Here is a 25,638-nt window from a genome sequence, read left to right on the forward strand (position 1 = left end):
GTTAGGGCTCTTGTACATAGGGTCGCCATGAGTCACAATGACTCGACGGCACATAACAACAACAGCAACATAAAATACTCAAGCACCACAACAAGACAAAGGTAAACAACCCAACTGAAAAATGGGCACAGGATATGAACAGACATTCACCAAAGAAGACATTCAGATGGTGAACAAACACATGAATGTTCAAAATTCCTAGTTCTAAGGGCAATGCACATCAAAACAACTATATCATCTCACCTCAGTAAGAGAAGCAAAAAAGCAACAGAACAGCAAACAATACTAGCGAGGTTGTGAAGAAACTGGAATCCTTATTCACTGTTGGTGGGTGTGCAAAATGGTGCAACCATTATTGGCACTTTCTCAAAAAGCTGGAAATAAAAATAACTATTTGAACCAGCAATTCTACTGCTGGGAATGAATAAACCCTAAAGAAACTAGAACTGCTACAGATATATGCACACCATTTATTGCTGCTTTGCTCACAATAGCAAAGAGCTGAAAACAACCCAAGTGTCTATCAACAAACAAATGGATAAAAAAGCTCTGGTGTATTCACACAATGGAATACTATGCTGCATTGAAAAACAAGGAACTCATGAAATATTATACAAAATGGGCGACCCTGGAGGACATTCTATTGAGTGAAATATCTTAGTCACAAAAGGACAAATACTGCATAATGCCACCATTATAAAAGAGGACTGACATAGGGGTTGGGGGGAGACTGAGAAAGAGGAGATAGATAATGTATACTGCATTCAAACAGATGAGGGAGAGAGCTGTTTAGGAGGAATATATGATTAGGTATTATTGTCATGACAGGAGTCCAGAATGAAAGCTGCTTAGTGGAGTAAACTGGGGGCCAGGGGGATTGTATAACAATGAAAGAATTTTTTTTTTCCGTTTTCAAAAAGAAAAGCGAATGGGGGAGAGGGGTAGGCAGGGAGGAAAGTGTGCAACAATGAATGGAAATCTAAAGTCTCTATAAACTTTCACTAAAATAAAAAAAAAAAAGAGAAAGAAAAAAAAGAATACTGCTTTAAGAACACTCAGCAGGAAGCTAGCTGAAAACAGTTTACTAGGCGAGCATGAAGGGACGTGTCCCTAAGAAAAACACGGTGCTTCTATGAGACCTCATAAGACCCAAAAGAGGAGCTGTGAATAAAGTCCTTGAGAGCTTGTAGAAAATACAGATTAACATGAAGCTATTGTCATTGATAATTTGCAGAAGATAGAAATTTTTGTGTCTTTGTTAGAAATAATTCTGAGTAAATCATTAAAAATCTGTTTCCTGGATGCCCAATGACATATTCCTTTCTAACCCCAGAGATAATTGTTTGCTGTGTAGCAAGAAGTCTGGTTATTTTGATAGTAATGGAATGTTTGTATTTTTAATATATGCTGAGAAAAATAAAAGTCAGGTCCTTGTCTTTTTGACTTGGCTCCTTGTGCCTTGCTTTCTCTCTTTGTCTCTCTGATTGTTTTTTTCTCAGCAGTGCCATGTCCTGAGGCCCCATCGGTAAATAGCAACAGTATAGGTTTCTCATAAATGTTCTGGGATTCCAATTCTTCTCAATGTTATTTATAATTGTTTATGATCTACACAGTCAAATGTCTTTGCATAGTTAATAAAACACAAGCACACACCTTTCTGGTATTATCTGCAAAAATTATTGTCAAGACCCATCAGACACCAGCAATAAAATCCCTCATGTGATGGCCTCTTCAGAATTCAGCTTAAATTTCTAGAAATTTCCTACTCATGTACTCTCCTGGCCTTTTAAAAATAATCTTCATCATGATTTTATTTGCATGTTATAATATTAAAGATTTTTTTCCTATTTTAGTTATCTGATTATCCCACTTTACTCATAACAACTTAAAACATTGTTCTGATTTTGCTTTTTAGGCTGTGACTAAACCCTGTGCTTTCCATTGCACAATAGAGCCTAAATATAAATTTTTTTTAACAACCATTTAATTGGCATTTCTAGTTGAAAGTCCTCTAATACATAAAAACACAGACAGCTAATTTCTGAGTTCTGTTGTTATTAAGTACTTTTAAGGAAGAACTGACTCTTAATAAATCCTCCAACAGATCTTAAGAGGTAGTAAAGTGCATGAAAAGAGACTGCCCATCTTTCTGTCATGCCCACCTTTCTGCCATGGAGCAGCTAGTGGATTTGAACTTCAGTCCTTTGCATTGGATTTGAACTTCAGTCCTTTGCATTGGCAATGCAACTCCTTACCCCTAACCAGAAGAGCCTTATCCAGGCCCTGGTCTTCACAATTACTTGCTATGCATCAGAGACCTGGTTGACAGATAGAAGAATTGATGTCTTTGAATTGTGTTGGTGGAGAAGAGTCTTGAACATACCAGGGACTGCCAAGAAAGCAAACAGGTCTGTCTTGGAGAGGATGAAACCAAGTTTCTCCTCAGAGGCTAGGATTATCACTTACTTTGGGCATGTGGCCAGGAGAAACTGGTCCTTGGAGAAGGACATCATGCTTGGAAGGGTGGAGGGACAGCGCACAAGAGGAAGACCCCCAATGAGATGGATTTCTACAGTAACTGGGCAATGGGGGTTGGTGTGTTGCAATTAGTGAGACTGGTTCAGGACAGGGCAGGTTTTAGAGCTGCTGTACACAGGGTAACTACTGCTGTACACAGGGTAACTACAGATCTCAGACGACTCGATAGCACATAACAACAACCAGATGAGCTGTGGGACAATATCAAGGATATCATCCATGAAGGAAACAAAAGGTCATTACAAAGCCAAAGAGGAAAGAAAAAACCAAAATGGATGTCAGAAGAGACTAAATATTGCACTAGCATGCTAAGAAGCCAAAACAAAAAGAAATGGGAAGTTGATCAGAAGACTTCAAAGGCCAGCTCATGAAGACAAAATATGGTAACAAAATGTGCAAAGAGTCAGAAAATCAAAAGGGAAGAACTCATCCAGCATTTCTCAAGCTGAAGGAACTGAAGAACAAATTCAAGCCTTGAGTTGCAATACCTAGTTGAAATATTTCAGTGTTGACTTTTTCTTTTTAGAGCAGTGACTTTATGTATTCTTTTCATCTTCTTTTGATGCTTCCTGTAGCATTAAAACTTTTGCCCATGGAATCCTTTAGTATTGCAACTTGAGGCTTCAATATATTGTTCAGTTCTTTCCTCTTGATAAATGCTGAGCATGTTCTTCCCTTCTGATGTTCCTTGAACATTTTATTATAATCCTTTACTTTGTCTTCTTAAGTGGCCTTTTGAAATCTGTTCAGCTCTTTTACCTCAGAATTCTTTCCCCTTATTTTGGCTTCTTTTCATTCCAGTTCAAGTTTCAGAATCTTTTTTTGACATCCATTTTGGTCTCTTCTTTCTTCTCTTTATGGATAATATTCTTGATGTCATTCCACAATTTGACTGGTCTTTGTTCATTACAGTTCAATGTATCAAATCTATTTTTAAGATGGTATTAAAATTCAGTTCTGATACATTTAAGATGATACTTTAGAACTTGTATATCAGTAGCTGATGATTTGTTCTATAGTCAGACACTGGTCTTGCTTTGACAACTGATAGTGAGCTTTTCCAAGATCTTTTTCTACAAATGTAGGACAATCTGATTCCTGCAAAGCCCTTTCGATGAAGTGTAAGTATAAAGTTGCTGGTGTGTGTGTACATGTTTAAAATGTTAGATATAAATCATTCATTGTATAAAATTTTAACGTGCTATCTCCAGCCCCATTTCTGTCACCAAAGCCTTATTTTTCAACTACTAGTCCTTCTTGTCTCCAACTTCTGCATTTTAATCATCAATTATTATTAATGCATCTTGAATACATGCTTGATAATTTCAGATTGCAAAATTTTGTGTAACTCATTTCTTTCTTTTTGGCTTTCATGATTGGTGTGTATATTTGAATAACCCACCAGAGCTCCCTGTATTAACAGGACTCCTTGTATGCTTATGGACAATATCCTATCACTCACAGCACACTACTTCAGAAGAGAACTTAGAATGCTCCTTCTGACAATGATACCACACCAATTCTCTTCAATTTGTCATTTCTAGTATAACAGGTCATGGGACTGATTCAAAATGGCCAATACCAGTCCATCTCAATTCAAGAAAGCTCAGGATGTCAACCTTTATGCATTCCATTTGATTTCTGACAACTTCCAATTTTTCTAGATTCATACACTGTACATTCCACGTTCCAAGGACTATGAATGAATGCTCCTCATTTGAGTCTCACCACATCAGCAAATGAAGATCCTTCATTGGGTGAAACTTTATTCCATCCATGTCATTATGGTAGATTCTACTTTGAGGAGCTTTCAGACTAAGTTAGACTAAGCAAGATGGGCCATATACTTTTGAAATGACACACCTTCAAAAAATTCTATGCATAATGGAAGAACATTTGCTGGATACATTGCCAAAAAAATGAGTCTCTCAGGTTGGAAGGCACTCAAAATGTGACTCGGGATAACTACTAAGCAAGTCTATATTCTTATTCTAAAAGTGTGAAACACTGGTGGACTGTGTTTGCAGGGCCAGGTCTTGATCCAAGGACCAGGGAGACTTAAGGTGCAGCACTTGTGCTGTGTGACTGTGAGTGAGAGATCTGCCTGTTGCACCAGCTCCACTACATCTGTTTATCTCCCTGGTTACTGTGACCATCCAATGGGAATGTTATAAAGACAGGCTCTGAGCTAGATCCACCATAAACACACCCCAAATATAATAATTACTGTAACACATGAGAATAAATAATATAAGGGCACAGCAATAAAAGCTTGAATACATTTAAAACATGTGACAGAAAATAGTAATGGAGCAGAGGTTAGAGATGACATAACACTAGGTCACATCCATTCTATAAAAACCAAGAAAAACTCCAGCTGCTATCAGAGATCTTTATCTATAAAGTATTGTCTCTTTATTTAAGTTAAACAATTTTTAAGGATGTTTTCCATCTATAAAATGAACAAAGTACAAGCTCTGTACAGCAGTTCTTTTTAAAAATCAACAGGAAAAAAATTATCAAACTATATTTTGAATTTGCAAAACATACTCACAGACACCATCATTTTAGCTTTTATGAAGACACAGCAAAGACCAGCACAGAGAAGACAACTAACCTTGTCACGCTTTGCTAGAAGGGCTCTGAGGAAAGAGTCTTCACTTTTAAAAATGGGAGTGAGCAGGAGGGTGGGATCATCCTGATGACTAAAAAATAATGCGATCACAGTAAGTCACTTTGGCACACTGTGTCATGTAAACATAGCCCACAAAGGACCCCCTCCCAACCTGCTGAGGCTGTCTCCCAGAGCACATGGGATTTGGTGGCCACATCCTTACAGTATGAGAGCTGATGAGACTCTGAGTGGTGGAGGGTATGGGTGACAAATTCATCAAGAAACAGGATTTTGAAACAACTCGACAACCCCCATGTGATTTACAGCCTCTGAAAACCCACTCAGCTATGAGTCAGTTCTAACTAATAGCACACAGCAACAACTCAAGTCACTGTCATCAAGTTGGTTCAGACTCAGAAGAATCCTCCATTGGATTTCTGAGGAGGTTGTAAGTCACAGTGGAGGAAGACCGCCCATCGTTGTCCCTTGGAGCTGCTGGTGGATTTGAATCACTGGACAGGCAGGTGAAGCCGCTCATAGTGGACTATGCCACCAGATCTCCAGATTTTGAAACAAGTCCAATTTATTTTACATTAACATCAGGACAGGGGTCTGACAACAGAACCTCCAGGCTAAGAACTGACTCACTCTTGCCTCCACCTCTCACCGTAGTCAGCAACCTTGCACAGGTACCCAAGAGTGACTTTGTTAGACTCTTCCCAAGAACCGATGTGCAGTTAGGATCAGGCTCTAGAGATAATTAGGTGAACACAGTTAAATTCAACTTATGCCACCCTGCTCACTCAACACATCTGGTCACCTGGCAGGAGTGAAATGGGGATGACACGGGACAAAGAAAACCTGATAGCACTCCTGCTATAACCAAGGTATGTGGGGCTTCTGTGGGAGGAGAGTGACAACACTGTCTCCTTTAGAGGAAACAGGAGAGAGTGGTGCTGACCAGAATGCCAACTTGACTGTCTTCATGGCCCCTTCAAACTATGACTAAAGCATTCCCTCTCAGGGGCAGACAGACATGCATCTGTGTGTACATGTTAAAGCTGCAGTAACTCTGCTTGCCGCTGGGCTGCCAACGACCTCAGGATTGGGTGTCTGGGTGTATGAGAGGGGCAGGATGACAGGAATGGACACTATCCAGAAGGCTGGCTGCTCTGTCATCACTGTGGGCATGATAGATGCATGGCAGCTCCCTAGCATCCCCTCGGCTGCAATCCCAGTCTGCTCATTAGCACTTCAATCCACAACTGTCTCAAAGTTTATACTGAAATTTACATTCTAAAGACAAGGCTCCTGGTTTTTGCCCTGAGTCTTGAATGCAAGTTAGCTGGTGTACTTTTGTTGTTTTGACCCTTCTGAATTCTTTACTTGAAACTCCCAAAAGCTTACTGTAGGGCAGGGGAGGACAAAGAGATGCAGCCTCTCCTGCACTTGACTAGGGGTGGGCTGAGCAGACTAATCTCAAGGGATACTGTCACCTCGCTGGTGTCATTAACATAACAGGATGCTCACCACATGAAATAATCATTTATGGCTGGAAACGAGGTTTGTTTGCAGACTCACTACCCCCTTTTGCTGGCAGTTGAGTTTGTTTGTAAAGCATGGTGTACGGAGGTTCAAGTCACCATTAGCCTAGTGTGCAGGTGATAGTGTCCTAGTGGGACCAAGACCTTGGTGTGGAGGGAGTTCTAGGGGAGATTTTGTTTTATTTTATGAGAGAAAGGAAATTTAATTTTAAAAGACCTAAAGTAATATTTGTGAAAATGAGTAATGCATACAGGTTTACTGACACCAAAAGTACGTGAATCAGGGCACCGTAGCAAACCTAAGCTGTGGCCAGAGGTGACAGTGGGTAAGCCAGCGTTCTGAGCCTCTCTGGTCACTGCTTTTTACTGTCCACTTTCCAAATGCCAGCTGCAAGGAAGTCAGGACTCCATCCAGTCAATCAAAGTAGCACCTACGTGCTGATAAGGCTCCAGGAGGACAAGTGGGGCCCTAGAGACTGCAGGACACTCCTCCTCCTTCTCTCAATGTGCAGACTGCTGGGGGCAAAACTTATAAGCTGATGGCAACCTGCAGAAACCATAGGGAATTGAGTGTAAATTCTTTCTTAATATTCATTTATATTTAGGGCCCCATTGTAGAAAAGTTCATATGCAAATACACCAAGTACATTACATAGAGGGGGATCTAGGAAGACCATTGAGGATGAGGGAGCAGGTGTGGGAAATATCAATCTGTAAAATGACATGATTCAATTTGGGAACCCTAAGTAATTAGATGGGATCACACGTGGAGAGTTTGAGAGCCCTCCGCTCTGTGACGAAGCACTTCCATCCCACTCTCCCTGCGCCCTCGACGAGTCTGAGTCTGGTGGGTTGCTTCTCTCTGTTGTCCCTTGCTGTCCTGGGTATGGCTCAGCTATGTGCATGAGCGCAAAGTGGAAGCCAGAAAGTGGGGAAGGGCTCTGCCCTGGAAGGGGTGCCTGGCCACAGAGGCGTCGGTGAAACAAGAGGAACCACTGCCTTCTCTTCTCTTGCTTCCTTGTCTGCACAGCCCCTTGGCCCTGCTGATGTTCTCCAACTTTCAGGCGTGATGGAATACTGAGGTATATAGTTTCGTGGAAAGTTTAAGAATCATAACCAAGGATGTGATCACCAACACTCAGTCAGTGGAGCGGGAGGCAGGGTGCACAGCTCAGCCGCTACTGCTGCAGGTTGAGTGAGAACTTCCACTGCTGGGACAAGGCGGGGCCGCACACCTCCACGCTCAGGCCCCCACTCTTGGCTGTGCGGCTGTCCAGGCACAGGTTGCTGCCCACGTGCCGGAGCTTGGAGTTGCCCTCAATCTGCTCCCATTTCTGCAAAACACAGAGGAGAGATATTAGCTATAGCATGAGAACCCAAGAAAAAAAAGAGTGAAAACAGGCTTGCTGTTTCTTCTGGCTGTATAAAAACAAAAGACAAACTTGTTTGGGCTTCTAATCAACAAGGATAATACTTGGCACACCTGAGTCTGTGCTGTGGGTGCCACAGAGGCTAGAAAGGAATTGTGTGCTCTCTGCTTTGGCCTTTCTTGCTCCCATTAGATTCCTCTTTGGGGGCCCTATGCTCTGTGTACCTGCACCTCAGTTGGCAGGCGAGTGTTTGATAAGGTGACCCCGGATGGTTTTGCCGAAGGGAATCTGCATGTGTTCATAGAATGGCTGGTACCTCTGAAAGTTCACTCAAGAAAAGGGACCCAGAAACCCAGCATCTTTCCAACTGGTGATTTCCCACTGCCTCTCTATGCGACTACTTAGGAACGTCTGCTCAAAGCACAAGAATATAATCAGGCTGTAAGAGAGGGAAAGAGGTGTTGTGGACATGGCATGATGTCCAAGGCTGCACTGTCTGTATTTTCTCCTGGCCCATGACCTTTTCTGCTAAGAGAAACCTGTCTTGGCAACCTCACGTTCTTGGCTTCTTCACAATGCACTCTGCATAGCCACTGTGAGACAGGACTTACCGAGTCCTGAGGATACCACAAGTACAAGGTACACATATACCCACAAATAAAACCAGCCAATTCACCTACCAATCAACTGAACCAGGAACCAAAACCTACAATACAGACAGAAGGAAACTCGAGGGCTCTGGGCCATTTAGCAAGTCCTAAATTTACCCCCACTTGTAATTCTGTTGTGTATTCTCACTGAAATCCTTCCACTAACACAGCCTGTGACTCCCATTTATCTTTACACTGTGTACACTACAGCCACTTTATCTAAGCATTTTTGGATATCTTGTCTCTTTCTCATTTGCCTCTGCAAATGCACATAAAACATGATCACACAGATGTGTCCAGAAACAAGAAACTCCCACAGACAAGCAGAGTGGTTTCAGAAACCTCTTGTCAAAGGGCCAGTGAGTGAGGAGGAGATGTCAGAGTCAGGCTGAAGAGGCTTGTGCATAGGGAACCTGGAAGGATGGGCTCATGGAAACCTGTTTCTCTCTATGCTCACAACCTAACCTGAAACTCTGGTCCACAGTGTACATATGAGGTCATCATATCCATGATGGTTACATATCCATCATCCCATGTCAGATCCTCTGTCCCTGCCAATCCCATGGCTTCCTTCCATTGTCATGCCAAGTTTGCTGGTTGCTGCCATCAGTCATGCTACTTTTTAAAGTGCCCAGAAATCATTCAACAGAGAATACAGAAGAGACAAAATCTGACTTGCCTCCTCTGTGCGGACTATGTCTGCCATGGGTCAAAGCATCAACTAGATAAAAGGCCTGAGAAGAACTTAACCAAATCCCAGTTCCATTCTTGGGAAGTGACTTGTCACCTGACCAGTCCCCCTAACAGAACTATGGTAGGGGAAGACATTCCCAGGACAGTGAGAAGTGATTAAAAGGGCCCCACTCCTTTCTAACAGGCTGATGGTTTAAAACCCCAGAGATGGTTGGTGTTTGGAGCTGGACAGAGAAAAGACAGCCCTTTGAAAACATTTCTCTGATAACCTAAAGTGTTAACAATGCACAAAGGAGCAGATGGAAGGGCACTGTTTGAAGAATCAGGAGCCCTAGTTCTTGCCCTGCTTCTTCATGTGACCCTGGTCCAGCGTCCTACTCCACTGTCTTGGGATTGAGCACTGGAAGAGGGCCTGCTGGGGTTCTCCACTCTGACAGAGTATACAGCCCATGCATCTCATAGTGAGGGAGCAGAAGATGAGCCAGTGTATCAAATATTCACACCCCGCAAGAGTTTTTCATGCTTTTGTTTCTATTTCTGACACTACACATCATTCCATGGCTCAAGAAGGTTGTGTCCATGCACGCTAACTCTAAAACAAGTTTAAGATTAGATGTAAAACATTTTAACAGTTTGGGAAAAATAATGTACATAATATATACTTCATAACTTTGAATTTTAATCATTAAGAATTTCTACAAATATAAACTAAGTCAATGAATAAATAAAAACAAGCAATTTCTATTTAAAATATTCACCAGCATGGAAGGAGAATGAGGATATACCTGGAAATAAGTAATAATGTTAGACTTCTGGCTTAAGAAGTAAGACTGACACAGGTCCTCTACTTCTGAGGCTGCCAAACTGAACCAAATGATGGTGGTGAACCAGGACCAGACAGAGCTGCTCACTCTGGTAGAAAGTGTCATCCTTACTTATTTCCTTTCCAGTTTGTGTACGTGGTCAAGTGTCTCAGTAGCATTATCAGGGATAAAATAATGTGTTTTGTCATAAGAGCTTTTATTAACTCAAGCCAGCATCTTCTACTGATTCACATGGCTGCATTCTCTAGGCCACACTATTACTGTATGGGTTGTGCAGCAAGATCCTGCTTTGTCTTCTCCTCCCCCTGTTACTAGGTGGAAGCCAGAGCTCCCAGATCTTGGGTTTCCAACAAGCACTTCCATGGTGCCTAGCATCCAGACAGAAGGAGTCACTCCAAGGGCCCCCATGTCCCCGGCCTAACCTCATTAGACAAAAACCTCTCAGGGTTCCCTGGGCATCGTGGCTCGTCTAAACAAGTCCTGACAAACAGGCCAAAACACTACTCACCTGCCATGCTGTTGAGAAGACCATTTCCTGGGACAAGTCCTTTCAGAATACCAGCCCAGTCTGATTATAGAGTTGGGGAGCACTGATTTACCCTTTCACTCCAGATAAAGCCCCAACCTAGCTGGACCTATTAGGAGGCCAAGGGAGGCAGAGCGAGAACTGCTGCCGTAGTGGAGGCAGCTACAAACGGACCGGAGAGACAGGGTAAGATACAGCTCAGGATGCCAGAACGGCCCATCTGAACACACAGCCCCTCTCCCACAGGCACTCAACATTCTAATCTTAGTGATGCTCCCTGCACCCCAGAACTAAACAGCACACTGGGGATACAGAGCAGAACAAGGCACTCACACAGTACAGTCCAAGAGACACTGACCCAAATACACATGCACACACTGGCACTTGTGTCTGCAGGACACACGCTAGGTTCCGGAGCCTCACCTGTCTGCTGTCGTTCTCTCTGCAGCCCTGGAGCTTTATAAGAGAGCCAGGGGCACGGTCCACCACGGTAAGGCACAAATCCATGTGTTTTACTGACTTGTCCTTTGTTAAGGCCCATTCCTGGAACACAAACACAGAAATCAAAGGCATATGCAAAGTACAATATAACAAAATAAGGTGAGAATCAAGAAAGACTCCAACAGTGAAATAAATATTGCTGGGGAAGTAAGATTCTGATTCCCTGAGCCAACACAGAAGACACAGATTGGTGTCTGACCAAGGGCTAGTTTGTAACTGGGAGATGGCTGACAAGGTCTCATGCTTGAACACTAATTTATCTATCAATATGCAAGAGAACTTTGAGGCTTTTAGGGACTGTTGTTGTTGTGTACTGCTGAGTCAGAACTGACCCACAGCTGACCCTCTGGTGGATTTTCAGAGACAGTTAATTGCTCGGGAGAAGACTGTCCATTGTTCTCCCACGGAGCAGCTGGTGGCCTCGAACTGAGTGCCTTCGGAATTACAAACCAGTTCCTTGTCAGTAGGCCTCCAGAGCTCCCTTTTAGGTACTGTTGATGTTTGTTGCTGATTGCCGTCAAGTCAAGCATGACTCACAGCAACCCTATGAACAAAAGACCTAGCGCCTTCCCATAACTATCGTCGTAGGACTAATCATGTAACTATTTTAGCCCAGCACGAAAGTGAGATCCCCATCCTCATATTTCTATGAGGAAATGTGCACTATCCACAATGGGGAGAGCTTCCTGTCTCCAGTTTTTCTACCTATACTATTTTGGAAATTCTGTCACTACAAAGGTATGATTTGGTAAGAATATTTATGAGGATAGATGATAATGTGTTAAAATTATATATTTTATAATCAAGAAAAAAGAATTAGTGTTAACCTCCTAACTGAGTTGGTTGATCTATTGATGCTGCTAAAATGATTTCAGAATCTTAGGAATGGATCTACGTATTCATACACATGCATCATGCACAATTAGCTAACATTTACTGTTCACTATGTGTGAACATGAATTTGCCCCTTCTTACAAAAAGCCTTTGAGGAATTACTAATATTTTCATTTGACAGATCAGAACACCGAGGCAGAATGCTCTTAACAGAATTTACTCAGGATTTTTAAAAACATAAACATACAAACAAATATTTCTGTATGATGCATGTGTGAACACAGGTATATATAAGCTAAGATCTGAAAAGACAGTGGCGAGGAGAACCTGTTGGACACTGTAACAAGACCATCTATGATGGCAGGAAGCCAGGAGAGTAGACTGGTGAGCCCAGGCACAAAGGGCACTAGAATGCTGGGTCTTCTGACCAACAGTTCAAGACTAGGCCCAAGAGTGGGGACTTGGTAAAACCATCATGGAAGGCTGTATGGCACTTTCTCAAGAAGTTGTAAATAGAAATACCATTTGACCCAGCAATTCCACTACTGAGAATATACCCTAAAGAAACCAGAACTGCCTCCCAAGCAGACATATGCACACCTATGTTTACTGCAATTTTGTTCACAATAGCAAAGAGTTGGAAATAACCCAAGTATCCATCAACAAACGAATGGATAGAGATGCTGTGGTATATTCACACAATGGAATACTACGCAGCACTGAAAAACAAGGAACTCAAGAAATAGTATACAAAATGGGTGACCCTGGTGGACATTATATTGAGTGAAATATCTCAGTCACAAAAGGACAGATACTGCATAGTGCCACTGTTGTAAAATGGAACTGACATTGGGGTTGGAAGGAACCTAAAAAAAGAGGGGATAAATAATGTATATGAGGGAGAGAACTGTTTAAAAGGAATATAGGATTAGGTATTATTTTCATGACAAGATGACAGAAAAAGAAATGCATATTAAAGTGGACTAAGCACTTGGGGTAGGAGGATTGTATATAAATGAAAGAATTTTTATATTTTTTTTATTCAAAGAGAAAAAATGAACTGGGGGCAGGGGTGGGCAGGGAGGAAAATGTGCAACAATGGATGAATGGGGGGGGGAAAGGAAAGAATATGCTGTTAAAAAAAATGAATGGGGACAAATATCGAAGCCCTCTGAGATCAACAAAGAGTAACGTCCACTCTCATGAGGACATGTTTACCCCATGTACCCTCATGCTATGAACTAACTCTTTTTCTTATTCATCATTACCTCATCTATGACGTTGAGGACTACTGTACCAACAAACACAACACTCTTAGGGGCCAGCCACAGCCTGGCAGTGACACAGAGCTCTCACAGGGTTGGGATAGACACAGCACTGAGGTGACTGTTGTTGACATGGGCTATGGCCCCACAGGGACGGCTGTCACAGGACCAGGAAATGACGAGTTTACAGCATGGCCTGAGGCAGCATGGTGCTCTCATGAAGCCAGGACACAGCCTGTGTAACCGCAGGGCTCACTTTCTGGTCGGGGGGATGAATCATATACACATAAATAAATATATTTCGTGACTTTAGGCACTAACAAATACTATGAAGTTCTGCTGGGAGTCCTCAAGGAGGCATGCAGCAAATCCAAAGTTGATGTCTCTCTGGTATATGGAATTCAATCCACTGGATTCCGAAGAAGAAAGACAGGAAATCTCCTTCTGTGCAATTTACAGTTTCCAAAAACTTGCTGAAGGACTGGCTATGAGTCAGTTTTGACTTGATAGCAATGAGTTTTTGAGATGTACTATGAAGTATCTTTGTGCATAAAAAAGGTGATCTGACAGAGTGTGGAAATTATCAAACAATATCATTAATATCACATGCAAGCAAGATTCTGCTGAAGGTTATCCAAAACCCACGAGAACAGCACATCAACAGAGAACTGCCTCAAATGCAGGCTGGATTTAGAAGAGGTCGAGGTACCAGGGATAGTATAGCTAATGTAAGATGGAGCTTGGCTGAAAGCAGGGAGTATCAGAGGAATGTCTGTGTTTCATGGAATATGCAAAGGCGTTTGACTGTGTGGACTACAACAAACTGTGGCTGACTCGGAGAGGAATGGAAATCCTAGAACACTTGCTTGTGCTTATGCAAAACCTATACTTGGACAAGGAGGCAGTTGTCAGGAGAAAGGAGACACGGAATGGTTTAAAACTGGAAAGGGTGTACACCAGGGATGTGTCCTACCTCCATACCTTTTCAACTTATATGCAGAACAGATTATCCAGGATGCTAAGCTTTATGAAGAGAAGTGTGGCATCAGGATTGGAGGAAGATTCATCAACAATGTGCATTATGCAGATGATACAACCCTGCTTGCTGAAACTGAGGAGGACCTGAAGCACTTGCTATTCAAGATCAAGGACTGCAGCCTTTAATATAGATAGAAACTCAGTATCAAGAAAACAAAGATTCTGAGCACTGGGCTGATTGGCAGTATGGTTGCTAATGGACGGTGGAAGAGACTGAGAGTGTGGTATTTTGTTCTGTATCTTTGCTGAGTTTCTTTCTAGGTTTTCTGCAGAGAGGTGTCAAATTTTATCAGCAATGTTTGTTAAAAAAGCTGTTTCCCCACTTAAATGGATTTCGACTCTTTGTCAGGGAACAGTTGACCATAGACGAATGAGTTGATTTCTGGGTTCTATATTGGGATTGCAGGAAACCTGCAGATTGCTTTAGATAGGACTGTGATTTTTACAATACTGAATCTTCCTATGAACATGGCATATTCTTCACTTATCTAGGACTCAATTTGTTTCCTGAAGTATTGTTTTATAATTTTCTTCATATATGTCTTTTATAATCGCCAAGGGGGTGATTGTCATCTGTGGCCCTCGGCCAGGTTCAAATTGTCTTCCTGTCAAACATTCTTCTAGGTGGTATAGCACTGGTCTGTGCGTTGCTGTACAGAGGTTACTCGTGGTTGCTGTGATGCTGAAGCCTGTGACAGTGATGTGCCAATCGTGGTAATGGGCACCCATGGTGGACAGTGTTGGCTGGAGCTTCCCGACTAAATCAAGCCTGGAAGCAGGAGCGGCATCCACTTCCAAAATGGCTTGCCTCCGGAAACTCTATGTAAGAACAGTACTCAGGCTGTTCGTTCATAGGGTCGCTATGAGTCGTCTATGACTCGAAGGCATTAAACAACAAACAACATGTCTTTTATGTCACTAGTTAAGTTTACTCCTAAGTATTTAATCCAATGACTGTGTTTTGTTCTTTTTTAAAAATTATTATATTTTTTTGATACCATGTGTTTTTATTTTTTGGTAGGATTTAAGTTTGCCTGATGCTTCTGGGACATTATGGAGATACAGTTACTGTATATTTTTAATAAATCTCCTTTTTCTGGGGTATGTGCTATATGATGGGGTATCTGTGCAATATGCTAACTGGGGTGGTGGTGGCTGGTGACAGTTGATGTGTGATGATGGATGCATTGGGTATGTGATAAACCTTGCTCTGAGGAGATATGTAGATGCTCTAGTCTGGTGTGTTATGGAGTCCATAAAGAAGCTAGTGTAGGAACAGGCCTGGAGGGTTATTGCCTTTCCTTATTGTGCCTTAGAAGAAGGAGTCTTTATGTCTCTGGCCATGAACTCAGAAATTCCTAACAATGTGTCAGAGACTCAGTGTGAATTTCTTCCGCTCTGTGATTCCCTGTGCTATTACTCCTTTGGGAAGTTCTGCTGGGCCAGTGACAAGGAGCTATACTGCCAACTCAGAGGGTACTTTGCAGGAAAGACAGGCAAAAATCTCCTGCTGGATCCATGGCCTTGAAGAACCTGCCACAGGGACAGAGTTTTTGCATCTCTGAATTAAATGGGTCTGTGCTTATAGAACTCTGTGTCCTTCACTGAATTCTTGTGATAATATGCCTTTAAATTTTGACCACAGAAGTCCCTTTTTTAGCTTCAACTGTTTGGCAGGTCCACAAGGGTAAAACACAATTCATTTTGAGTTCCCACATATTCTCCATATTTGAGTTCCCACCATCTGCACTTGCACTTTCCCCTTTTTCAAAGTGGCTTTATTGAGCTCAGGGGCATCTCCCTGTCAGGCTCAAGATGGTGCTGGCCTGCTCACTGTGGGGTGACAGGAATCTTTTTGTGGGCCCTGTGTCCTACTAGTCTAGGTGGTAGGTGGAAGTTCACTAAGGTAGATGTCTGCTAGCAGTGGAAAGCTGAGATCCTGTTGACATGTCCATGTCTGTTGTTAAAACGCTGGTAGGATTTCCTTTGTCTCCTCTTTGGTTTCACTCTCTCCTGTTTCCAGCTTTATACTCTGTCATTTCCACCTAACTCCAGGCTATGTGAATTTTCTGCCCTCAGGCCACTCTGTATTGACCTTTCTACTACTCTGTGTGACCCTAAAGCCGAGAGGCTTGTTTCTCATCCCACTAGAAATCTGTTTCATAGGCTTTTAACATGTTATCAAAAGAACTATATCATGATTGGTAAAGTAATGGTCAGTGAAAAATTGGAAGATCTTCAGTAAGACAGACTGGAATAGGGGTTAAATTAATGGATTTAAGTACAGCAATGATTGTGAGGGTGGTGCAGAACCGAGAAGGGTTTCACTGCGTTGTATATGGCATCACTATGAGTTGGAAGTAACCTAATGGCACCTACAGTAACAACCTCTTAAGACTGTGGTAAATTTTCAAGAAGAAGATAAGAGTGTGTATTTTGTACCCAAAGTTGTTGGTGTTTTTTTTTTTTTTTTGTTTTTTAAAACAAATAGTACTAACATCTTGTAGGAAAACAGACTGGGGAAACCTACTCATATTAGGATATATCCAGTCTTCACTTCTACTTCCCTGGCCAAAAGAAAAGGTGGTGGATGACCATGCCTCTGGGGAAGGTGCATGTGTGGGACACTGAAGGCACTGATATTGTAAATCTTAAGTTATTACCTGAGATTGCAATCAGCTCATTTCTAGGCAATGAACAATCATTTTAGCAGAAACATAGTTAACCATGTGCTAAACATCTATTAAATGCCTAATGCCAGAGAGGACAAATATGTTCTGAGACTAAGGATAAGACAGAACAGGAGTTTTGGAATAAGGACACCTTGCAAAGAAGACAGAGTGGGCAGGATGGAGACAGGGAAGAATGCCAACTCCACTAACCTTGCATTTACTTGAACAGTGGAAATATAGTACTAATAACTAACCAGTGTACCTGTTTTCACTGTAGCAGATCCTGACCAAGCCCCTGGGAAACTGGGACTGATGGTGGTACCAATTAGGTTTCTTCTTGTTTGTCTGCAAGGCTGGCTGTGTATTAGGGAAAGCCAGGGCACTTCTGATCATAGGCACACATCTGAATTTAAGGAGAGTTGGCAGCGGGATTTCCAGCCTCAGTATCCCTTGGGATTTCCTCCTCCTGCTGGGTGTCGTGTTCTGCAGTTCACTCACACACATACCTGGTTTCCTCCAGCATTGTGACACTCATACACTCCAACAACACCATCGGCAAAATGTCCCAAAGTGTCAAGGCAGTTGGTCCCCTGTTGCAAGGCTCCAAAAGCAATATCCTGATGGTCTGGAACTCTGAAAAGCAATGTTAAAACTTGCCCACTTAATTCTCAGGTACATTAGCTGTCCTCTACAGCAGCTCTACACAGAGATGTCATTATAGCATTAAAAGGCCAAATTATGAAGCTTCCCACTCCTTGTCTACTGCATATCAGGGCTGGGTCACTGGCAAAGGATTTGTCCAAGTTACTGTGTAGGTTTGACTATTCAAGTTAAGCAATACAAAATCTCAGTATTTGAAGCTTTTAAGTTAGAGATATATTCTTTATATTCTATATCAAGAACAATTTATGGAAATAAAAGCTCTGAATACATCTAATCTCCACACATAGCAATGATCTCATTAACTAATACCTTACGTTCACAGCAGTAAAAGAAAAAAAATCTATTAACCAACTCGTGTGCATTAATGACATCATCCTGGTAGTAATGGCTGCCAAGGCAGTAGGGGAGCGCCAGGACCGGGTGGGCTAGTTTAAGGGCATGTTTTAGTCTGGCTGCATGTTGCTTCTCAGTGGTTTTGCAGTTATGTGATGTTGTCATTTGGCAATTATGTAATGATAAAATTTGGCAGCCAAGTAATGATATAGTCATTTTTGACTTCGTGATCTGATATGGCTATTCTCCATTTTCACAGAATGCCAATTTCCACCTAACAACCTGGTTGCTGAGGAGTGGGTGTACTCTTGGTGTTGGTCTGACAAAAGTAATTTAAAGTTATGGATGATCAGATCTGGTTGCTTCCAACTTTTGAACAGATTTAGGACACAGCTTTATGAAGCAGAGGGGAAAATGTAAGTGGGTTTATCAGATGGCTTAAGACAAACAGAGAAATAATGGTTGGGATGCCTGTGCTCACAGTCACCATGATGAGAGACACGTGCTCATTGCAAAATGCTCTAAAACTATTTAAAATAAGAAATATACCATGTTAAGGCAAAACCCTATCTACCAGACCCTTTAAAAAGATGAAGCTCTGATGGAGTCTAAGCCCAGCAGATCTACAGGTTTCTGGTAAGGTTATCTGTGGTCCCAGAGGACACGAGGATACTTCAAATTTAAGGGGAAAGCCTGGTGGCACAAACAAGGCTTAGCATATTTCTCCTATCATGGAAGCTCCCACAGAGAAGTGGGCACAGTCTGCATGGGGGAGAAGCTGGTCTGCAGAGGAAGAACCTGAGCTCACTGTCCACCCAACATTGAAACAGAAAAGACAAAGCCTAGACTCTACGAGATTCTGCTCATCACCTTCATGTGCCAGCCCACCAGGAGGCAGTAATATCCTATAGGAACCTACAGCCTCTGTCCTAGCCACTGCCATCTGAACCCACGTGAAGGGAGAGGAGAACTGTTTTGAAATCTGCTTAGTCACCAACCTTGACAGAGTGAAACCGAAGTCCTCTGGACTCACCTTAATTCTGGGTAGACGTTTTCAAGGTACCATTTGAAAGGTTTGCAATTAAGTTTCTTCCGAAGTTCCAATCTGCTCTGAATACTGGAAAAGAAGGAAAACAAAATCCCTTTACAATCTAAGGGTGGATGGAGTCCCCTGTGTCGTTGTTGTTGTTGTTATGTGTCATTGAGTCAACTAAGACTCACAGTGACCCCAAGAACAACAGCTCTGAACTCTATCCTATACCAAACTTTAAATCTCCCAGTGAGAATGGGTGGGAAAAGCAAGGATCTTCAGACTACTCAGAGTACTGTCCTGTCTGGTTAGCCCTCCCCTCCTCCCACCCTGCCTCCCTCCCTCCACAGCTTATGACCTCAAGCCCTTGCCCACCTGGCTGGGCTCCCCTGCCCCAACATTGAGGTGGCTATTCCCAACTCAAGTCCCAGAGTGGTTTCTAGAGTGTGGCCAGTATATGACCTGCTCCATGCCAGTCTCCTTTACTAAATCAGCACAAGGTCAAGTGATACCTACTTTCCATAAGGGACATTTCTGGCTGAAGGCACTGCTGCATAGTAGAAGTTTTTGTATTCATCCATCCATACCTCTGCTGCCCGGCGAGTATTGCTAGAAAACAGGAAACCTTTTTGAGCTGATTTGGATTCTCTGTCAGGGTCACTGTTTGCATTTACCTGCTTTGAAAATCACTTTCCAAGTCCTTCCAGACCTTCAGGCTGCAGTGCACAAAGCACAGAACAGAGGGCCACAAATCCTCCCCACACCATGCCTGAACTGTCTGTGTATACAGCAGGCACTCAGCAGGTATTTACCCAAACAAAGAGAAGGTGCTTTCTTGTTTCCCACAACACAGATTATTGGAGAACAATTATCAAGGTGAGAAGGTCAGTGAGGAGGCATTCTAAAATGGGAATGGGGCTGTACTACAATGGGGACAGCAGGGTACTTTGCAGTAACACATGCATGTACCCTCAGAAGGCCGGTGCTAGAGAGTAGGCACTGTACAATGTTTGGCCTCTCACACGCTTTTAACGTGACTAAGTGGCTCAAAGAGAAAGTTAAAAGACATCAACTGCTTTTCTGCAGTAAGCTGAGCCGGTGCCATGTCTAGACAAGGACTGAAAGGATGAGTCTGAAAGGAGGAGACTCTCAGCTACTGTTTGGGCTCCAACTGCGCTGGAACACAGCCAAGGTGTCGACAAGGGGCAACCACGACTAATGATGAACAGTCACTGTGCCAACTACTGTTCAACATGTAATGAGTATTAAATGCTGTGAAATGCACAGGTATCAGCATCTCACCCCACGGACTCTCTTCAGGTATTCCAGAAGTGCTTAAACCAGCTCTCTGCTCCATGTCATGGCCTTGGTTCCAATGCACATGCACACACACCTGTGCTCAGAGCAAACCCTATTTGAATCTCATCAGTAAGAGGTTCTCTTCTAAAATAAAGTATTAGGGAAGCAATGTGCACTTTAAAAAAGAACTCCTTTACACTGACTGTCAAAGGACAAGCATCACGGGGAGAAAGACAGTATATACTTTTTCAAATGGTAGTACTGCTTAAATGGGCCTTTCCAATTAACTGATTTGCAATTATTAAGATACTTTATCTGTTTTGTGTCATGTCTTTTAGAATATGTGACACACACAAACACATTATCGCCTAAATGATTTAATACACACACACACACACACACACACACACACGACACACGAATGCATGCATGTATGTTGTTATGGGTCACTGGGTTTGAAGTGACTTGTAGCTGACCTTCAAGCCCATTTTCAGAGGCTGTAAATCACATGGAAGGAGATAGTCCATATTTCAACCCTGAAGTACTTGGTAGATTTGAACCATGTACCTTTGGGTTGACATCACAATTCCTTAAGCCACCAGAGTTTCGTGTATATAATGATTATGTGAAAGATGGACTATTGTTTAAAATGCTATTTATAAGATAGAAAAGACAATGGGTATGCACCTATCCTCTGACCTACGAGTTCGACTACTAGATATTTACTTAATAACAAAAAAACTGAAGACCTCATGTTTGTCAGATCAGTTATATTCACAAAGGCTCTCAAAGGCTGTGGGTTTGCGATGTAAATTGCAAGACCATTCTTCTGAGGTGCCTCAAGGGTAACAACCTCTCAGTTAATAGTTAAATGCCTAATCATTTGTATTACTTAGGGGCTCTTGATTTACATAAAATAATCAATAAAGAAGGAAAAGAAATATATATGAAAAGATGTTGCCTTTAGCACCATTTATAATGGTAGAAAACAAGAAACTGTATGACTAACAATAGGTAAGGGAACAAATAAAATGGTCTACTGATTATCATTAGGAACCCTGACATCCACTGCATATATTGGCATAGAGATGCCCTTGGTCTTTTGCTGGAGGAGAAGCAAGTATTATGCAGTGGACATGTGTGTGCATGTATATTTCAGGTGGGGATGTAGTAGAGAAGGGAAGTTCATCAAATTCTAAAACTGCCTGATCTTGGTAATAAGATAGAGAACCTTTATGTACGGTAAAAATATGTAAGGTCACAGTCACTTAATGTGCTGGAAGATTCTGGATCAGAAGTAACATTTCTCTGAAGAGTTTTTAGTCTGGAGACTAAGGTGCGCCTGATCCAGGACATGGTCTTTGCAAATACTTGCTATGCATCAGAAAGCTGGATAATGACTAAGGATGAAAGAAGAACTGATACTTTTGAATTATGATGCTGGACAAGAGTTTTGAACATACCATGGACTGCCAAGAAAACAACAGGTATGTCCTAGAGAGGGTGAAACTAAGCTGCTCCACAGAGGCAAGGATTTTGAAGCCCTGTCTCACATACTTTGGGCATATTGCCAGAAGGGGCCAGTCCTTGGATAAGGACATTATGCTTCAAATGGTGGAGAAACAGCACAGGAGAGGAAGACCCTAAATGAGATGGATTAATTCAGTGACTGGGGTAATAGGAGTAGTTATATTGAAACACCACTGGGCCAACTGGCAGCATCAGGATGGACGGTGAAGAGACTGAGATTGTTCACAGCTTTAGTTTGCTTGGCTCCACGGTCAACACTCTTGGCACCAGTAGCCAGGAAATTAAAAGGTGTATTGCCATGGGAAAATCTGCTGTTAGGGACCTCTCCAAAGTACTGAAGAACAATGGTGTCTCTCTGGAGACTAAGATGCCTCTGATACAGGCCATGGTCTTTGCAATCGCTTGTTATGCATCAGAGAGTTGGACAATGACTAGGAAGGATAGAAGGAGAACTGATGCCTTTGAACTGTGGTGCTGGAGAAGAGTATTGCGAGTACCATGGACTGCTAGGAAAACGAAGAGATTGATCCTGGGAAGGGTTAAGCTGGGCAGCTCCTTGGAGGCAAGGATTCTGAGGCTCCATCTGACATACTTTGGACATGTTGTAAAGAGGGACAGGTCCTTGGAGAAGGACATCATGCTTGGGAGGGTAGAGGGACAACGCAGAAGGGGAAGACCCTCTATGAGATAGACTGATTCAGTGGCTGGGGTAATCGGGATAGGTGTGTCAGAGACAGTACGATTGGTACAGGACAGAACAGAGTTTAGGGCTGATGAGTCGCAAGCAACCTGACGGCACATAACAACAAAAGCGTATTGAAACAAAGAGACTGGCTGGAATAGGACAGAATTCAGAGCTGCTGTAGGATCACTATGGATTGCAAGTAACTCAATGCACATAACAAGGATGGGGAGTACAATGGAATTGGAGTAGTGGTTAAGGTTGGCAGGTGAAGGACCTTGGAAGACAGTTATCTAGCCAATCTAACAATAAAAACAACCACTATCAAAGACTATTCTGATTAACTTTCACTCCAGTTTTCAGCTACACTCTAACCAACACCACCCTCAAGCACATACAAAACACTCTCCAAAACAGTCTCCAAGAGGCTTACAAAGGACTTGATTGGAAATGTAAATAAGAAAAAGAAAGGAAGGAATCACCCAACTGCTAATTATCAAATAGTTGTAAGAGATGCCATTAATAGAATCCAAAGAAATGATGTATGAATTTGCAGCTATTTCACAATCATATGCTGAGTTGTATTTTGTCGCATAGAAAGAAAGAGAGATTTCCAGGTCTAGACACCAGCCCCCATGAAGCTAGTACCGCCTGGAAACAGGGTCTATGCCAGATCTTATCAGCTAACTGGTGGTCTCCCTAACAGGAGGAGAGAAGGTTCTAATCCATTCTCTCTACAAAAAGGGGAGGAGAGACAAGGAGAACAGAATGCCTTGTGAGGAGACAGACACAGGAGGAAGGGAACCACAGGAATGAGTCAAAGATGGGAGTTTTCCTGCAACATAGTATGGAACGCACAGGGTTTCAGAAGCTAAAAGAGACGAGGAAAGAACTCTCCATAGATCTGACAGGAAGAACACTGAGCATTGACACTCTTCAAACAGATTTCAAGGCTTCAGAGACAGAAGACATATCTGTTGTTTTAAGAAAGTTAATGTGTGATCATTGTAATAACAGCCTTAGGAGGCAGGAAGAAAATTGGTAAGACCAAATTGGAGGTTCTGCTCAATTCATTCATGTTTTAATACAGTTACTGACTAAAAGAAGCAGCTTATAGATGATATCGTACTATACATGTTATTCTGCAATTTACTTTAGAATCTGTACATGACACTAACTGCATTTTGAGAATTGAGACAAAAAGGTCAATGGAAGTGGTAATTTTATGGACTCTGCCCAAGTTGATTCCTGTCTCGACCACTTACCAGCTGTATGAACCCGAAACACATATTTTTGTGTGTCAGTTTTCTCTCTCCTAAAATGATGCAATAATACAACTTATTTCACAAGTAATGATAATTATATCAGTATCTATAAAGTATTAGTGTTTGCCATACCTGACAAATTTAAATACTAGCTATTACTGTCAATCAAATCTTGAGACAGTAGCTATTGTACACCTAATGACAAATATTTTAGGACATTAAGAGAATTCCGACCAGAAGAGATCTCAAAGGTACTATAATTTGGACTAGTTTAGATGAAAGTTAAATTGACCTGGAACAGTCATCTTTCCTGTATGACCCATGCTGTCTTGATTACTATGGTGGTGTATAGGTTTTGAGGTCAGGGAATGTGAGGTCTCTTACTTTGTTTTTCTTTTTCAGTATGACTTTATTCAAGGTCTCTTTGCTTTTTCATAAAATTGGAAATTGCCTTTTCCATCTTGTTGAAAAATGGTATTGGTATCTGTATTGGGATTTTATGAAATTTGTATATTGCTTTTGAACACTTTCATGATATTGAGTCTTCCTATCCATGGACATTGTATATCCATCCATTTATCTAGGCTTCTTTTTGTTTCTAGTAGTAATGTTTTGTAATTTTATCTGTATCGGTTTTCTGTAATTAATTAGATTTGTTCTTAAGTATTTCATTTTCTGGTTGTTGTTGTTATGTGTCATCGAGTCACTTGTGACCCATAACGACCCTATGTACAACAGCCTAAACCCTGCTCTATCTTGTGCCAAACGCACTGTCTCTGACACACCCATCCCGATTACCCCAGTCTCTGAATTAATCCACCTCATAGAGGGTCTTCCCCTCAGATGCTGTCTCTCTACCCTCCCAAGCCTGATGTCCCTCGTTAAGGACCGGTCCCTCTTTACAACATGTCCAAATTATGTCAGACGAAGCCTCAGAATCCTTGCCTTCAAGGAGGACCCTGGTTTAACCCTCTCCAGGATGAACCTTTTTGTTTTCTTATCAGTCCATGGTATACTCAATACTCATCTCCCACACCACAGCTCAAAAGCATTAATTCTCCTATCCTCCCTACTCACTGTCCAAATCTCTAGCACATAAGAAGCAATTGTAAAGACCATGGCCTGTATTAGACACACCTTAGTCTCCAGAGTGACACCACTGCTCTTCAGTACTCTGGAGAAGTCCCTAACAACAGACTTTCCCATCACAATACGTCTTTTAATTTACTGGCTGCTGGTGCCAAGAGTGTTGACTGTGGAGCCAAGCAAACGAAAGTTGTGAACAATCTCAATCTCTTCACCATCCATCCTGATGCTACCAACTGGTCCAGTGGTGAGAATCTTTGTATTCTTGATATTGAGCCTCAATCCATATTGAAAGCTGCAGTCCTTGACCTTCTGCAGCAAATGCTTCAGGTCCTCCTCAGTTTCAGCAAGCAGGGTTGTGTTATCTGCATAAAGCAGATTGTCGATAGATCTTCCACCAATCCTGACGTCACACTTCTCCTCATAGAGTCGAGCCTCTCGGATAATCTGCTCTGCATACAGGTTGAAAAGGTATGGCGATAGGACACATCCCTGGCGTACACCCTTCCCAATTTTGAACAATTCAGTATTTCCTTGTTCTGTTCTGACGACTGCTTCCTGGTCCAAGTATACGTTTCACACTGGCACAATCAAGTGTTCTGGGATTCCCATTCTTCTCAGAGTCAGCCACAGTTTGTTATGATCCACACAGTCAAACGCCTTTGCATAATCAATAAAACA

General features: G+C 42.2%; 1 protein-coding gene and 1 pseudogene across 1 annotated transcript in view; one reads left to right on the forward strand and one right to left on the reverse strand.

The window, feature by feature from the left end:
• LOC102874327 overlaps positions 1 to 7,766 on the forward strand; it is a 16,054-nt pseudogene extending 8,288 nt beyond the window's left edge.
• A 108-nt stretch (positions 7,767 to 7,874) lies between these two features.
• Positions 7,875 to 25,638, reverse strand: part of GALNT2 (UDP-N-acetyl-alpha-D-galactosamine:polypeptide N-acetylgalactosaminyltransferase 2 (GalNAc-T2)) — a 161,045-nt gene continuing 143,281 nt past the window's right edge. Inside the window, exons 12-16 of the mRNA XM_006888756.1 lie at positions 19,612 to 19,704; positions 19,099 to 19,182; positions 17,576 to 17,702; positions 11,183 to 11,302; positions 7,875 to 8,030 (exon numbers count right to left, since the gene is read on the reverse strand). Of these exons, the coding sequence (XP_006888818.1) occupies positions 7,875 to 8,030; positions 11,183 to 11,302; positions 17,576 to 17,702; positions 19,099 to 19,182; positions 19,612 to 19,704 (580 nt within the window). The remainder of the gene's footprint in view (positions 8,031 to 11,182; positions 11,303 to 17,575; positions 17,703 to 19,098; positions 19,183 to 19,611; positions 19,705 to 25,638) is intronic.

This window comes from Elephantulus edwardii, unplaced genomic scaffold, assembly GCF_000299155.1.
Source record: "Elephantulus edwardii isolate Elephantulus edwardi_28Jun2011 unplaced genomic scaffold, EleEdw1.0 scaffold00071, whole genome shotgun sequence".
NCBI classification, from domain to species: Eukaryota; Metazoa; Chordata; class Mammalia; order Macroscelidea; family Macroscelididae; genus Elephantulus; species Elephantulus edwardii.